Genomic DNA, 16,418 nt, shown 5'->3' with positions numbered 1-16,418 from the left:
TGAATTTTTTAATGTATGTATTTATTTTTAGCTGCACTGCATCCTTGTTGCTGCATGCGGGCTTTCTCTAGTTTCAGTGAGCAGGGGCTGCTCTCTAGTTGCAGTGCATGGCATTCTCATCGCAGCGGCTTCTCTTGTTGTAGAGCACAGCTTTCAGTGGGTGTGGCTCGAGGGCTCTGTGGCACAGGGGTTCAGTTGCTTCTCGGGCACATGGAAGCTTCCCAGACCAGGGACTGAACCCGTGTCCCATGCATTGGCTGGCAGATTCTTAACCTCTGGACCAGCAGGGAAGCCTTCAGGCATTGTTTCTGAAGCTCTGCCACAGAACAACTGAAGCGACTTAGCACGCATGAGCACACAGCACGGAAATGCCTGTGCTCTGGCCAGAGAGCCTTTCACTTTGATTCTTTTAATCCCAGTGGATGAAAAATGGAAGACACCAAGACAGAGACAGGTAAACAGTTTTGTAGGCATGTTATTCCCTATGAAATGTAACCCACAGAAGACGGGTGAAAGCTACAAGGGTAGCTTCGCAAGTAGACAACTTCAAAGTGTTCCCCAAATCCCCCACCACTACTCAGTGGTTTTACCTGCTGTCAGAGGTGAATCTTTGGAGGGTGTTTTATAGCTATTGGCTCTAGCAGTGGTCAGGGGGTGCTATGGGTCTGTGTAAACAATAACTTCCGGGAGCTGAATTGCTATGGATATATTATTACTAACCAAAGTCCATACTTAACTCAGATTCCTTAGTTCTTGCTTAAGGTCCCTTTTCTGTCCCAGGGTCCCACTCAGGCACCATGGCACGTTCTGCCCTCATTTACCTTAGGCTCCTCTTGACTGTGACAGTCTATCAGAATGTTCTTGTTTGGGTTGATGTTGACAGATTTGAAGAGTGCTTATCAGGTATTTTCATAGAATATTTCTCCATTGGGATTTGCCTGATGTTTTTCAGATGATTAGACTGGAGGGTTATGGTTTTGGGGAGGAAGACCACAGAGATAAAGTGCCATTTTCATTACATCCTATTAAGATGCCCTCCTCCCCCAAAATCCCTGTCCCCCGGAACCTCAGGATGTGACCTGATTTGGAAATAGGGTCTTTGCAGATGTGATGAGGTTAAGATGAGGTCACATGGGTTAGGGTGGGCTCTGATCCAGGGACTGGTGTCCTTTAAGGAGAGAAAACAGACACAGAGGCAGAGGTTGGAATTATGCTGCCAGGGGCCAAGAGATGCCAACAACTCCCAGAAGCCAGGAGAGAGCCCTGGAGCAGATGCTCCCTGAGCCCCAGAGAAGGAACCAGTCCTGTCAGCTCCTGCATTTTAGACTTCTGGCCTTCAGCACTATGAGAGAAAATACTGCTGTTGGTTTAAGCCACCAGTTACAGCACCCCTAGGTACATACTTAAGTACATACTATGAGCCTGATTTATCACTGTTGATGTTAACCTTGGTCATGGGGCTGAGGTCATTTTTGCCAGGTTTCTCTGCTATAAAGTCACTATCTCCCCCTCCACACACACACCCTTCCATGGTGTGCTCTTTGGAAGGAAGTCCCTGTACACAGTACCATTGTACTTTATTTAAAAAAATTAACTGATTAATTAATTTTGGGCTGCCCCGGGTCTTTGTTGCTGCGTGTGGACTACTCTCTAGTTGTGGCTCCCTAGCTCGGTAGCTGTGGTGAGTGGGCTCGGTTGCTCCACTGCATGTGGAAACGTCCCAGACAAGGGATTGAACCTGTGTCTCCTGCGTTGGCAGGAGGATTCTTAACCAATGGACCACCAGGGAATTCCCCACAGCCCTTTAAAGAGTTGGGAATGCTCCATGTCATAGGAGGGTTTATTTGAAGGCTCTTGAGAGTCCTTTGGACAGCAAGGAGATCAAACCAGTCCATCCTAAAGGAAATCAACTCTGAATATTCATTGGAAGGACTGATGCTGAAGCTGAAGCTCCAATACTTTGACCACCTGATGTGAAGAACTGAGTCATTGGAAAAGACCCTGATGCTGGGAAAGATTGAAGGCAGGAGGTGAAGGGGATGACAGAGGATGAGATGGTTGGATGGTATCACCGACTCAATGGACATGAGTTTGAGCAAACTCCAGGAGATTGTGACGGTCTGGGAAGCCTGGCATGCTGCAGTCCATGGGGTCACAAAGAGTCGGACACAACTAAGCAACTAAACAACAACAATCATGAAAGAGGCTTTTCTCCTTCCAGTATTCTCATATATGTTATTACCAACCTAAAGGACTGATCATATCTGTTGAAGGACTTAAGTGTAGCAACTTTTAAAATTCCTTTAATTAATCCTATTAGCTTTATCCCCATGTAATTCCTTTGGACCATCTGGAATTATAACCATGAACGATGCTTTGATCTCTTCTCAATAGTTATACATCACATTTCTGTTTCATGACTTCTAACGTTGACTGGGATACCAGAAGACTATTAAAGAGCTGGGCTTGGAGATCTAGCATACATCCTAGCATTTTTGTCTGGTGGGACCCTCCATGTAACTCTGGTGGGACTCTTGCCAGTGACAGACAGCACCCAACCTTTCTGGTACAGAGTTGAGCCGAAGGTTTGGGGTCCAGCCAAACAAGACCCTATTTCCCTGGCCAGGGTGGCAAAGGTGGGCAGGAAACCTAAACAGGGCCAACCAATTTTCTCCGTTTTTAGTTTGTTTGGTACCGAAGAGAGGTGGGGAGGGTCTTATTATCTGGATCACAAGCTAGGAAAGATGGGAATGAGGATTGGGGGAGGCTACCCTCCTGAACAAGCAAAAAGGGGCTGCCTACAGAGAAAGATGAGGCTGAGTAGTGAAGAGCAAATAGTAGGGAGGGGACTTCCATAGTGGTCCAGGTTAAGAATCTGCCTTCCAGTGCAAGGGACTTAGGTTTGATCCCTGGTGGGGGAACTAAGATACCGCATGCCACTGCCGGGCAACTAAGCCGAGCGCTGCAACTAGAGAGAAGCCTGCACACCGCGATGAAAGACTCATGGAACTAAGATCCCACATGCCTCAATGAAGGCAAGACTCCACGCACCCAATAAAATAAAATAAATTAATTTTTTAAATGGTTAAGATAAGAGGGCGGGAAGACAGATGCGGAGGCAGAACACTCATGACCTTGTAAATCCCTGAAGCCAGACTTCCAACTGTGTGACCCTCTCAGGATTTATGTTTTCCTTTTTGTAAAGTTGGGCCTATTAAAACAGAATGAACTTTGACTGTTACTGAAATCACTCTTGTTTTGGTGGCTAACTTTTCTTAGGCCATTACCCTGTACCAACCAGGCTGAGAGCACTTAGTCCATCTCATTTTTTTTAAAAAAGATACTTTTGGCCACCTGACTTGAGGGATGTTAGTTCCGCAGGGGAGGACTAAACCCTTGTCACTGGCAGTGAGAGTGCAGAGTTCCAACCACTGGACCACACCATCTCATTTAACCCTCACCACAAAGGGCGGTTGTAGATATGGTTTCGAGTTCACAGATGGGGAAACTGAGGCTCTGAGGGACCAGCAAGTTGCTGGTGCTCTCCCCATAGACCCTGGTGGTGTCTCCGGAGCCCAGGTTTGCTGACACACAGCCTCTTGGTCCCCTTGCCAACAAACACTCGGCACTGGCCGTTTGCCTCTACCAGGATGCAGTCACTGGCCACTGCAGCCCCAACCTTCATCACACCCTGAAAGGATTTCAGAGTGGAGATCAGGAATGAGGCTGTCTGCTCTGGGAAAATCCTGGCAGAACAAGCCTTCAGAAGATATTCTCAGGAGAAGATTTTATGAGCCTAATTTTTGCATCTCCTCATGTCTAGAAAAACACTAAAATCATGAAGGGGGACATCTGCTCCTGACCAGCAGCAAACCTTTGCCAAAGAGTGTGTTTGACTGCACACTGGCCCGTTCACTAAAATAGTGCATAGTACTGACGCCCCTCTACCCCCACCTCCCATTTTTGGAGGAGTTCCGCAGAGCGCTCTGAAATGTCACCTTCCAGGCTATAATCCTCATTTTGCCCACAATAAAACTTAACTCACAACTCTCTTACGGAGCATTTTAAAAATCAATACCCTTACCCAGCTGTTGGATAAACATCCAAGACCAGAGAACCTGAGTCCTGGAGCTTGAAAATGTGGCCTTGTGCGCTATCCTGGCAGAGTCTAAGTTAACGAACGGGCGCGCGCGGGCGGGGTGGGGAGGGAAGAAGAGCGTCCGCACAGTCAAGTCCTATGCGGTCTCCCAGCCCTGTGCGCAGAGAAGGCGCTCCGGAGCCGGAGGTGTCTGGCTGCGGGTGCGGACCCTCAGTGGCCAACCTGCCAGCGCTTCCACGAGGCTTTCACCCCAAGCCCTGGGAGGCGCGGAGCCGGCGAGCCTGGCTCCTGAGGGCCCGAGGACCCAGCCCCCGCCGCGCTTTCCACTTTCTGTTTCTTTCCGGAGCTTCCTTCAACTTTGTATTCGGAGTCCCGGAGTTGGCAGGGCTTTGCCAGCGAAGCGGGCGACCTGGGCCGGGCGGCGGGGGCGCGCCCAAGGTGGGCGGCGGGCGGCCCAGGGCGGGGACTGGAGCGCGGCTGGCCCGGCCCGTCCTCCCCTCGGCCTCCTGCGCGCTCCCCGTGGCCGGCGCCCGGCACATGGAGGCGGCCGAGGAGCTTACACCCGGGCCGGGAGCCCGGGCGCTCAGCCCGGAGCGCCGCGCGCCGCGCTGTCTGCGGCTGGCCGACCTCCGGCGGGAGCTGGGGGCGCTCCTGTTCCTGGCGGGCCCCGCGGTGAGTAGGGGGCCTCACCGGGGGCTGGTCCCGGGGGCGGGGGTCCCGGGGCGCAGAGCTAGCAGGAGGCGGTGGGCGGGCGCGCGCGGGGCCACGGTCCCGGGAGCCTGGAGGCGGGCAGGTCCGGGCGCCTTCGCGTGCGCCCGGGCCGCGCTGGCCGCCCTGTGCGGCTGGACAGCTAGGGAGTGGGACCGGCCGCGTCCAGTCTCCCGCTCCGGAGCCTTCTCTGGAGGAGGGCTGCCGAGGAGCAGGCGGAAGCCACCAGAACCTCAAAACACTGCGGAGAACACCGAAAACTAGCCGTCGATTCCGGCCGTGAACGTGCGTCTCTGGAGTAACTCCAGGCGGGGAGCGGTGTCTTTTAGAGCCACATCTTCAGGCCTCTGCCCAAGGAAACTAGCGGCATCCTGCCTCACACGCCCTTCCCCAAGTCTTGTGTTTAAAACGTTTTTGATGTGGTTCTCTTTGGGGCTGAGGGTTTTTTTTGTTTTTTTGTTTTTTGTTTCCTCCATTATCATTGTCAGTTTAGGACTCTTTCTGTGTTTTCTATTTAAAGGTAATTAGAATTCTGAAACCACAACACCCACAAACCAGAATCTCATCATTGTTCTCCTGCCAGTTTGGGTGATTTTCAAATCAACAGGGTAAGGGAGCCCTTTCTTCAGACAAGAAGAACCTGAGATGGTTCTCAGGGGAGAATAAGCTTTTGGACTGGAGAAGGGAATGGTTCCCCACTCCAGTATTCTTGCCTGGAGAATCCCATGGACAGAGGAGCCTGGTGGGCTACAGTCCACGGGGTCACAAAGAGTCAGACGCAACTGAGCGACTAACACACAAGCTGTTGGGCTCTGGGGTGATGAGACGTTCTGCACCTGCAGAGGCTGAGGCAGACAGGAGTGACATGATGGTGACCCCACTGTTCATGGGATCCTGGGATGCCCATTGTATTGTATCAGGTGGCATGGATGAGGCCGGGAGAAAGCCATGGCTTGAAAATCCATGTAGCGGGGAGCTGTTGGCAGCCAGAGGGAAAAGAACACCTGGTTAGGAATCTTACTTGTGGGTCCAGTTCTCTGCTTTGACCTCAGAAGGGAGGTTAGGAAATGGCTATGTGAACCTGAGTCAGCTGGTAACCTCTTCCGGCTTCAGTTAATCCATCCATAAAATTCGGATAATAATACCATGCTTGGCCCCACATTATCGCACAGGTTACTGTGAGAAAGGTCTCTGTAAGGCTTCCCAAGTGGCTCAGCAGTAAACAATCTGCCTGCCAATGCAGGAGATGCGGGTTCCATCCCTGGGTTGGGAAGATCCCCTGGAGGAGGAAATGGCAACCCACTCCAGTATTCTTGCCTGGGAAATCCTATGGACAGAGGAGCCTGGGTCCATGAGGTCACAGAGTCAGACACGACTTGAGCAACTAAACACGCAAAGCTGCTATTGCTCTGCTAAGTTGCTTCCGTTGTGTCTTGCGACCCCATAGACCGTAGGCCGCCAGGCTCCTCTGTCCCCGGGATTTCCCAGGCAAGAACACTGGAGTGGGTTGCCATTTCCTTCCCCCAGAGGATCTTCCTGACCAGGGATCGAAAACTTATCTCTTATGTCTCCTACATTGGCAGGTGAGTTCTTTATCACTAAAACCACCCCGAAAATGAATAATTAAACAAGGTAGCCTCTGAGATGCAGCCACTCCCAGGGCAGGCCCCTGTCTCTGCTAGCCCCCAGAGTCACCCAGTCCCCTTGTCGGTCTGCAGGGATGGTGAGCACATGGCTGACATGCAGCCCCCTGCCCTTTCTCTCTGTACACTTGTGTGTGTGTGCCTGTGACGATGTTAATTGTAAGCATAATCTATGTTCCTTGTAGAAAAAACAGAAAACCGAGACAAAGGAAAAGTCTCTGAAATGATCTGAAATAACCGGAGAGTTGGGAAATGTTCCTTGCAGCCGTTTGTGGGACTGTTTCTGTCTGACTGCTTTACGCAGTCGGGTCATAGAGTTCTGACACCGGTTTAATTCGGTTGTATATGGGCTCCTCTTGGTCCCTCTCTGTCTCTGTTCCCCTCTTCTCTGGGTTTTCTGTTTCCTGGGGGCACAAGGGAGGGGAGAGGTGCCCCTCATTGCCTGCTCAGGGTCCCCCTCTTCACTTTCTGAGGGTCCCCCATCCATTAGGTAGGACCCTGGTCTGGGGCTCCTCTCTCTGATTTTCTGTCTCCGGTTCACCCTGTCCCTTCCAGGCCTCTCATGTCAACAGTGACCCACGAGGATCCAATGTAGGAATCGGGTTGAGGGACTAGGACTTACCACACCTGCAGTGAGCTTTAAATGAGGGCTGTAAAGAGAGAATAATGCAGAACACAAAGGCAAGCGTGTGAGATGAGCCATGCACATCTGAACAGAGGCTGGGCCACATTTTCCTTTAAAGATTTAGGTAAACTGTGCGTTTGTTGGGGCAGGAAGGCAGTTGTTGAAGTTACCTGGCCTCAGGTGTTTCAGCTGAGCTTTCTCCTCGTCATTAGCTTCTCTTCGCCAGACTGAACTGTCAGTCCTGAAGAATAATCTCAAAGAGGGACTGCGTGCTCCTCAGGGACACAGGCTGTGCAGTGCATTGGTGAGAACAGAAAAGATCTGGGGTAGCCAGGCCCAGACAGAGGGCCCTGGTTTCCATCTGCATGGAAACAGGCTCACCTGGGAGAGAGTTGAGGGGGTCTAGGGCTGAAGGACAAAGACTAGTGACAATGCCCCCCAAGCAGAAGGGCATCTGAGAGACTGGCTTCCTGCCCACGGACCTGCAGGCTGGTCTCTGACTGTTACCCTGTCGGTGGGGAATGAGGAGCTGGGGGTGTTCAGTGACCTTAGGTAAGATGTCGCAGGAGCAGACTTGCTGGGGGCAGAAAATGACCTTGGCCGAAGGTGGGAGCTCCTTGGCAGTCCAGTGGTTAGGACTTGGAGCTTTCACTGCCAAGGGCCCAGTTTCAGTCCCTGATCAGGGAATTAACAGCCCACAAATCCAACTGCCCCCTGCCCTCACCTTTTCCCAGCCCCAGCCATCCCTCACATCCCACCCCCTCCTGCCTGGAACGGTCTCCCAGACAGACAGGGCCCTTTCAATTGCCTGCTCACCATCCAGGTTTCGGCAGAAACTTCTGTGACTCCTGAGCTCCTGTGGTATCTGCAGTGCCCGTCTTGTGTGATCCACTGTGTTGTTCCGTGTTGAACATCTTTCCCTGTGATGCCCTGGGTTCCCTGGGGTGGGGCTGGAGCCATGGTGTTCACCTTACTCAGATCTATGCTTCCGTGCTTGGCCTGTACTCGGTGCTCCAAAGGAGTGGACGAGAGTCGACCTTCTTTTTTTTTTTTCAATTTCAAATTTATTTAATATAAATTTATTTATTTTAATTGGAGGCTAATTACTTTACAATGTTGTATTGGTTTTGCCATACATTGACATGAATCAGCCATGGGTATACATGTGTTCCCCATCCTGAACACCTCCCCACCTCCCTCCCCATCCCATCCCTCTGGGTCATTCCAGTGCTCCAGCCCCGAGCACCCTGTATCATGCATTGAACCTGGACTGGCGATTCGTTTCACATATGATAATATACATGTTTCAATGCCATTCTCCCAAATCATCCCACCCTCTCCCTCTCCCACAGAGTCCAAAAGACTATTCTATACATCTGTGTCTCTTTTGCTGTCTCGCATACAGGGTTATTGTTACCATCTTTCTGAATTCCATATATATGTATTATACTGTATTGGTGTTTTTCTTTCTGGCTTACTTCACTCTGTATAGTAGGCTCCAGTTTCATCCACCTCATTAGTACTGATTCAAATGTATTCTTTTTAATGGCTGAGTAGTACTCCATTGTGTATATGTACCACAGCTTTCTTATCCATTCATCTACTGATGGACATCTAGGTTGCTTCCACGTCCTGGCTATTATAAACAGTGCTGCAATGAACATTGGGGTACATGTGTCTCTTTCAATTCTGGTTTCCTCAGTGTGTATGCCCAGCAGGGGGATTGCTGGGTCGTATGGCAGTTCTATTTCCAGTTTTTTAAGGAATCTTCACACTGTTCTCCATAGTGGCTGTACTAGTTTGCATTCCCTCCAACAGTGTAAGAGGGTTCCCTTTTCTCCACACCCTCTCCAGCATTTATTGCTTGTAGAGTTTTGGATAGCAGCCATTCTGACTGGCATGAGATGGTACCTCGTTATAGTTTTGATTTGCATTTCTCTGATAATGAGTGATGCTGAGCATCTTTTCATGTGTTTGTTAGCAATCTGTATGTCTTCTTTGGACTTTGGTCCATTTTTTGACTGGGCACACCAGGCAGGCTCACACCCGCTGTCCTTCTGGCAGCCAGCCCCAGGGGTCACTCTCCCAAAGCCTCCTGGCCAGAAAATGAGGGTCTCCATGACAGGAGGCAGAGACATGCACAGACAGCCCGGCCATCTCTCTTGTCCACTTAGCCCTGTCTGAACCCCAGGCAGGAGTCTGAGGTGCTGGGGGAACAACCTGTGGGCCCAGCAGCAAGCCCTGTAGGTTCTGTAGGTCTGGTCCTTGACGGCCCCCTCTTGATTGGATGAGTATAGTGGGGTGGGGGGTGGAGAATGCTGAAAGACAGATCCCTCAGCCCCATGGACATCTGGACTCTGTCTCTTGAAGTGGGACTGGGCATGGGTCTTCTGACCAACATCCTCAGGTGATCTCAGGTGTGTGGTTAGCAAACGTGAACTCTGGAGCCGGGACCCCCGCCGCCCCTGAGGCTGGGGTGTGGGAAGTCTGGCCATCCAAGGACTGTACCACTGGGATGACCCACCTTCAACTCAACAGTTGAGTGGATTAGCTCTGCATGAGACATGGGTTTGATTCCTAGGTCAGGAAGATCCCCCAGAGGAGGAAATGGCAACTCATTCCAGTATTCTTGCCTGGGAAATCCCATGGACAGAGGAGCCTGGAGGGCTACAGCCTATAGGGTCACAAAGAGTCAGACATGACTGAGCACACACACACACACTCATGCACGCACAGACACACACACAGGCACTCATGGATTAGCTCAGCTAGATTTCCCAGCCTCTGCTCTGAGAGGGTCAGCTGATCCCACCCGTGCACTGGGCATTCACCCTAAGAAAATGTCTGGCCCCACCCAAGTAAGAAAGACATTCTGTGCAGTGTGCTTTGTATCAGCAAAACCTGGGAAGCAGCCCAGAGACCTGACCATGCATTTTCCTGTGAAGCCGCAGAAACAGCTTACATGTGGCCTGTGGAGTTGACCAGACACGGTTCTGGAAATATTGAAGTCCGATGAAAAAGGGGAAAACAGACCTATGACTATCGTTTGCAACAGTTTATGACAGTTCAGTTCAGTTCAGTCGTGTCCGACTCTTTGCTACCCCATGAACTGCAGCATGCCAGGCTTCCCTGTCCATCACCAACTCCCAGAGCTTGCTCAAACTCCTGTCCATTGTTGAGTCAGTGATGCCAAACAACCATCTCATCCTCTGTTGTCCCCTTCTACTCCCGCCTTCAATCTTTCCCAGCATCAGGGTATTTTCCAATGAGTCAGTTCTTCGCATCAGGTGGCCAAAGGATTGGAGTGTCAGCTTCAGCATCAGTCCTTCCGATGAATATTCAGGACTGATCTCCTTTAGGATGGACTGGTTTGATCTCCTTGCAGTCCAAGGGATTCTCAAGAGTCTTCTCCAACACCACAGTTCAAAAGCATCAATTCTTCAGCTTTCTTTATGGTCCAACTCTCACATCCATGCATGACTACTGAAAAAACCATAGCTTTGACTAAATGGACCTTTGTTGGCAAAGTAATGTGTCTGCTTTTTAATATGCTGTTTAGGTTGGTCATAGCTTTTCTTCCAAGGAGCAAGTCTCTTTTAATTTCATGGCTGCAGTCACCATCTGCAGTGATTTTGGAGCCCCCAAAATAAAGTCTCTCACTGTTTCCATTGTTTCCCCATCTATTTGCCATGAAGTGATGGGACCAGATGCCATGATCTTAGTTTTCTGAATGTTGAGCTTTAAGCCTACTTTTTCACTCTCCTCTTTCACTTTCATCAAGAGGCTTTTTAGTTCCTCTTCACTTTCTGCCATAGGGTGGTGTCATCTGCATATCTGAGGTTATTGATATTTCTCCTGGCAATCTTGATTCCAGCTTGTGCTTCATCCAGTCCAGCATTTCTCATGATGTACTCTGCATATAAGTGAAATAATAAGCAGGTGACTGTATACAGCCTTGACGTACTCCTTTCCCGATTTGGAACCAGTCCAGTTTTCCATGTCTGGTTCTAACTGTTGCTTCTTGACCTGCATACAGGTTTCTCAGGAGGCAGGTAAGGTGGTCTAGTATTCCCGTCTCTTGAAGAATTTTCCAGTTTGTGGTGAACCACACAGTCAAAGGCTTTGGCATAGTCAATAAAGCAGAAGTAGACGTAGTTTACACACAAAAAGGCTTAAAAAAAAAACTGAAAAGACTGATAGTGATGCTGAATTTACCCAAATAAGGGCCCTGTGCCCTTTACAGTTAATATAAATTCACAATCAAAGAGACACCAACTCTGTGAATGAAACCACAGAATATCTGTGGGGTGGGGACAGCACTTAGTCATGGCCAGTTCCTGGGAACAGGCCTACGGGGGCCCCTGGTTCTGACTTTAGGGTCTACAGAATTGGGTTTTTCATATCAACCTTTTTCAAAATTTCTATATTTTTGGCTGTGCTGGCTCTTCATTGCTGTGTGGGCCTTTCTCTAGCATGCTGGGCGGGGGCTTCTCTCTAGTTGCAGTGCGCAACTTTGGTCTCTGCAGTGGGGGAAGCAGGAGCTGGGTTGAGGTTTGGAATTCGATGTGGAGATGTTTGCACCCTCGCCCCCGCACACGCACATGCACGCAGGCCTCTCATGGTCTGTCGATGTGGGTCCACCTGTGGAGATGCACCTGTCTGTCCCCAGGTGCAGGGAGGGAAAGCAGGCAGTCACCTGTACCGTCACCAGCAGGGCCAGGTCCAGTGCCCACGTGGCAATCTTGGGTGGTTGCGGCACTGGCCGATGGCAGTGTGGGTCGACAGAGGTGAGGACGACGGTCACTGGGAGCCTCGCCTGAGCTCACCAGAGGAGCTTTCGCCCTCAAAGGACTGAACGGCAGCAGTGCTGGCTGGACCTGCACAAGCTCCCTGAACCCAGGGTGTGCACTTTGAGAGGGGCGTGTGGGGCCGATGGGCTTCCCGGGAAGTCCTGCACCTCCAGGGTCTGGCAGGTCACAGAAGGTGGTTTTAAATTAACCTGAGGAGATAAGTCAGTGTCCAGAGGTGAGGCAGGAAGTTCTGGAATGGTGAGGGAGAATGAGTCCGTGTTCCCCAAGCTGCATTTGCCCTCATATTGGAGGCTTTGTGGAATCTGAGATGCTCGGCAGACTGGTAACGATTTGCCCCATCGTTCCAGACCCCACTGGCCTTCCACTGAGGTAGCCTCAGGTCTGCCTCGGGAGTTCCTCTCCATGGACTGTTCTGTTGGCAGTTGAAAGCTGTTCTCTTCAGCCCTCAGGAGGAATCTGAAATAACAATGGGGTCATCCCAGGAGGCAGCCTCTAGAAATTTCAGGGAAAATAGGCATGCCATCTACAGTATGAGAATCTACAGTGAAAAATAATTTTAAAAGTTGGAAGTTCTCAGAAACATGATACTGGTGGTAGCAAATGAACTTGCATATTTTTCAAGAAGTCCACCTGAGGCTGCTCGTTTGCCTGTGAGAGCTGGCGGAGGCTCCGTGCAAGCCAGACCTCCTTACCTCTGGTCGGAGCCCACCCGGGAGGGTGGGGTCACCTGGGAAGCCTGCCCCTTCCTTCCACTGCCATGGTGGCCCTCGCCTGCAGCCTCGTGTTTTCCGTCTCTTCCCAGTTCCTGGCCCAGCTGATGGTGTTCCTCATTGGTTTTGTGAGCTCTGTGTTCTGCGGGCACCTGGGGAAGCTGGAGCTGGACGCTGTCACACTGGCAATTGCTGTACGTACGGGGCTGGCCAGCTCCGAGCTAGGAAGCCGTCTGTGTTCATTTGCTCCTGCGGCTCTTACAGATGATCAGAGTTTAGGGTTTTCAGGGAAGACACGTATGTGTCTGAATCTCTCACTGTTGGAGGCCACTGGTCTGAAAGGGGTTTCACTGAACTAATCTCCAGGTGTGGGCAGGGCTGTGACCATGTTTCCATCCTCAGCCTGCCTCTCCTTCCCCAGGGAGCTGCCCCAGGTATGTGTCTCCTCAGGTGCCAGGCTCCGCATGGGGCGTCTCTAGAGGGCCAGAATTCTATCTGCCACGCCAACTAGTCTGCCATCACTGGAGCTCTGGCTCCCACCCTGACCCCACATCTGGGAGAAGAGAATTGTTCACCAGTAGAAACCCTCCCCCTTCCCCCAGCTCTTGATTTGTCTCTTATCCCGAGATGCCAGAATATGAAACCCTGGGTGCCCAGGTCCAAACCTGAAACCGGGAGGAGGGACTTCCCTGGTAGTCCAGTGGTTAAGAATCTGCCTTTGAGGGCAGGGGACATGAGCTGGATCCCTGGTGGGGATCCCTTGTTGCTCCACAACAAAGACCCAGCTTAGCCCACCCCCCCAAATAATAATAAAACTTTAAAAAATTAAATAATAAAAATTTAAAAAACCAGTCCTCTCTGTACCCCAGATGTGAGCCCCACAGCCACAGAGAGGCGTCATTGGCCTCAGCCGTGGTTGCTGGCCTGGGGGCCCTGCCGGCCTGTTCACTTGGGCCAGCAGATGTTTCGCTGAAGTTCTTGCTGCAGGTGTGTGCTCTGAAAGGCACGCATCGGCCTCCCACACCTGGTCCATCGGGCATTTGAACTTGCCACCTCTGAGCCTGCAAGGTGCTCTGAACCATCCCCAGGGGCTCGTGGCTTGCTTTGCTTTCAGGGAGCAGCATGGACAACCCTGGTTTAATTATCCTTTTTGGTCTCTGATGTTTGGATATTTGGGGAGCTCAGCAAGCTTCCCACAGATCCTTCTTGGCCACGGAAGTGCAGGAAAGCTGGTGCTTCTGGGCTGGGCCTGGCGGGGACTGCTGTCCCTGGTGCCTCCTGTAGACTCGAGGGGTAGCAGGTGGAGGCAGGCAGGGCCTCAGACTTCCTGGGTTTGGGGGTGCTGTGGATGCTGGAAGGCCTGAGTCTTGGCTCTGAGACTTGCTCCTGCTCTCACAGAGTCCTTCAGGGCGTTGTTTGGGTCATCCTTGGTCACTAGCAAGTGGGCTCACCCAGGACTGCTCTGTGCCATGCCGCAGGCCCCTTAAAAGGGTTCATGGTCCTCAGAACCTGGGAAAAAGATGCCCAAGACCTGGGGAACAAATGCCTAAGAAAGACTAATGCAGTGTGGTCACCACGGCCTTGACTGTCCTTTCCTCCCAGCACTGTGTCTGTCTAATTCAGGGCACGGGGAGGTCTGCACACAGGCTCCGGGCAGAGTGCTGAGGGCCCCGGGGCTCTGATGGGCAGACGGGGAACCTGCCTCCAGCCTCCTCCCTGGTTTGTTCCCAGGTGGTCAACGTTACTGGTGTCTCGGTGGGGTTCGGCTTGTCTTCTGCTTGTGACACGCTCATCTCCCAGGTGAGTGGCAGCCCCAGGTCAGGTCACTCCCCCTGCCCCCCCCCCAGTTGGAGGGCAGAGACCCCCAGGGCAAACCCTTGCCACATTTCTCAGCTCTCCTGCTGCCTCCAAAGTGTGGCCGCAGGTCTCTCTGGTCTGGGAAGTGGTGTTTTTCTGCGTGACAGCCCTACTGCTACGTCTTGACAGATAGGGGATGTTTTGTAAAAGTCCCTTTTATCACTTCCAACATTGTGGAGCTCGGTATGTCCAGGGGTCCTCAAACGTGCATGTGTGTCAGAGTCACTTGGGGGCCCCCCACCAGCCATAAGCCTGAAGAACCAGGTCTCGGGGGTGGATGGGGAGTGTCCTGACTGGTTGTGTATGCTGGTCCCAGTGGCTAATTTTAAGCTGCCCAAGATGTCACTGAGCTGGCTGGGGAGGGATGTGCATGGAGGGTTTTGTAAGCAATGGGAGCTGGCTCCAGTGCCTCCCCGATCCCCAAGTTTCTGCATCAGTAGGTCTGGGGAGGGGGAGGCCCAGGACATCATATTTCTAATAGGTTTCCAGGTGAGGCCACCCTGACTGCACATTAGGATTACATGGACATGGGGAAATTTTACAAATTGTTGGTGTCTGGGACCTACTCTGGACCGGTTAAGTCCAGACTTATCTTTATCAAGCCTCTGTAATCAATGATTTAAAAATGTTCCCCAAATTAAACATCCATTTATGATAAAAAACTCTTCAGAAAATAGGCACAGAAGGAACGTACCTCAATATAATAAAGACCATACAGAAAAAGACCTTGGTGCTGGGAAAGATTGAAGTCAAGAGAAGGGGGCAGCAGAGGATGAGATGGTTAGATAACACCACTGACTCAATGGCATGAGTTTGCACAAACTCCAGGAGATGGTGAAGGACAGGGAAGCCTGGTGTGCTGCAGTCCACGGGGTTGCAAAGAGTCAGACATGACCGAGAGACCAAACAATGATAAGGTCACAGCTAACATACTCAGTGGTGAAAAGCTGAAACCTTTTCCTCTAAGATCAGAATCAGACAAGGATGCCCTCTTGCTCCACTTTTATTCAACATAGTATTGGAAGTCCCAGCCATAGCAATCAGAGAAGAAAAAGAAATACAAGAAATCCCAATTGGAAAGGAAGAAGTAAAACTGTCACTGTTTACAGATGACATGATGCTATGGAAAATCCTAAAGATGCCACCAGAAAGCACCTGGAGCTCATTAATGAATTTGGTAAAGTTCTAGGACACAAAATTAATATGCAGAAACCTGTTGTGTTTCTATACCCTAACAATGAAATATCAGAGATATAGGAAATGTTCCTTAGGTGATTCTGATGAGCAGCTGCGTTTGAGAACCACTGATACCTAAAATGTAGCAGTCTCTGCGGCCATCTGTCTCCCATGGGGCGTGATTGGAGGCCTCTGGGGGACAGCGAGGGTGCCGTTTCTGTGTTAATATGTTGGTTTTGACTGTGCACGCAGACGTTTGGGAGCCAGAACAAGAAGCATGTGGGCGTCATCCTGCAGCGGGGCGTGCTGGTGCTGCTGCTCTGCTGTCTGCCCTGCTGGGCGCTCTTCCTCAACACCCAGCTCATCCTGCTGCTCTGCAGGCAGGACCCAGCCGTGTCCAGGTGAGATGGGCCACCCCCCAGCAGGATAGGTCCATCCCGGCAGAAAGATGGTGCCGGCCAGGTTCAGGCTCGGGGGGTTCCCAAGGCCAGGGACAGGCCACGCACCAGGAGTGAGTTAAGCTGTCCTCAGCCGATTCTCCATACCTGGCCCGTGGGATAACATACCCGCTCCTTATTTGGGTAACTTTCAGGTAAATAGTTTTGGGTGAAATATGATCTGCAAAAACCCTCCACGTGAAATGGTGGTTCATGGTGTTGGTTCCCGGTTTTGTGATTTTTGGCCCTGGTCAATATTAAAATCACCTGAATGCTTTTAAAGCCCACCGCTGGGGAATTCCCTGGTGGTGCAGCAGTTAGGACTCTGTGCTTTTACTGCCAAGGGCTAGGT

General features: G+C 51.2%; 1 protein-coding gene across 2 annotated transcripts in view; it reads left to right on the top strand.

The window, feature by feature from the left end:
• The first annotated feature begins 4,210 nt into the window (after nt 1-4,210).
• Nucleotides 4,211-16,418, top strand: part of SLC47A1 (solute carrier family 47 member 1) — a 29,406-nt gene continuing 17,198 nt past the window's right edge. The window contains exons 1-4 of one of the 2 annotated variants that reach the window (XM_069542935.1): nt 4,211-4,771; nt 12,689-12,790; nt 14,328-14,396; nt 15,882-16,030. In XM_069542935.1, coding sequence (XP_069399036.1) covers nt 4,238-4,771; nt 12,689-12,790; nt 14,328-14,396; nt 15,882-16,030 — 854 coding nt within the window. In that variant the 5' untranslated portion in view covers nt 4,211-4,237. The remainder of the gene's footprint in view (nt 4,772-12,688; nt 12,791-14,327; nt 14,397-15,881; nt 16,031-16,418) is intronic. The other variant, XM_069542936.1, reaches the window with a different exon arrangement.

The sequence above is a fragment of the Ovis canadensis genome, chromosome 11 (genome assembly GCF_042477335.2).
Source record: "Ovis canadensis isolate MfBH-ARS-UI-01 breed Bighorn chromosome 11, ARS-UI_OviCan_v2, whole genome shotgun sequence".
NCBI lineage: Eukaryota > Metazoa > Chordata > Mammalia > Artiodactyla > Bovidae > Ovis > Ovis canadensis.
The sequence above is the reverse complement of the archived record's forward strand: the minus strand, read 5'-3'. Positions and strand labels throughout refer to the sequence as shown.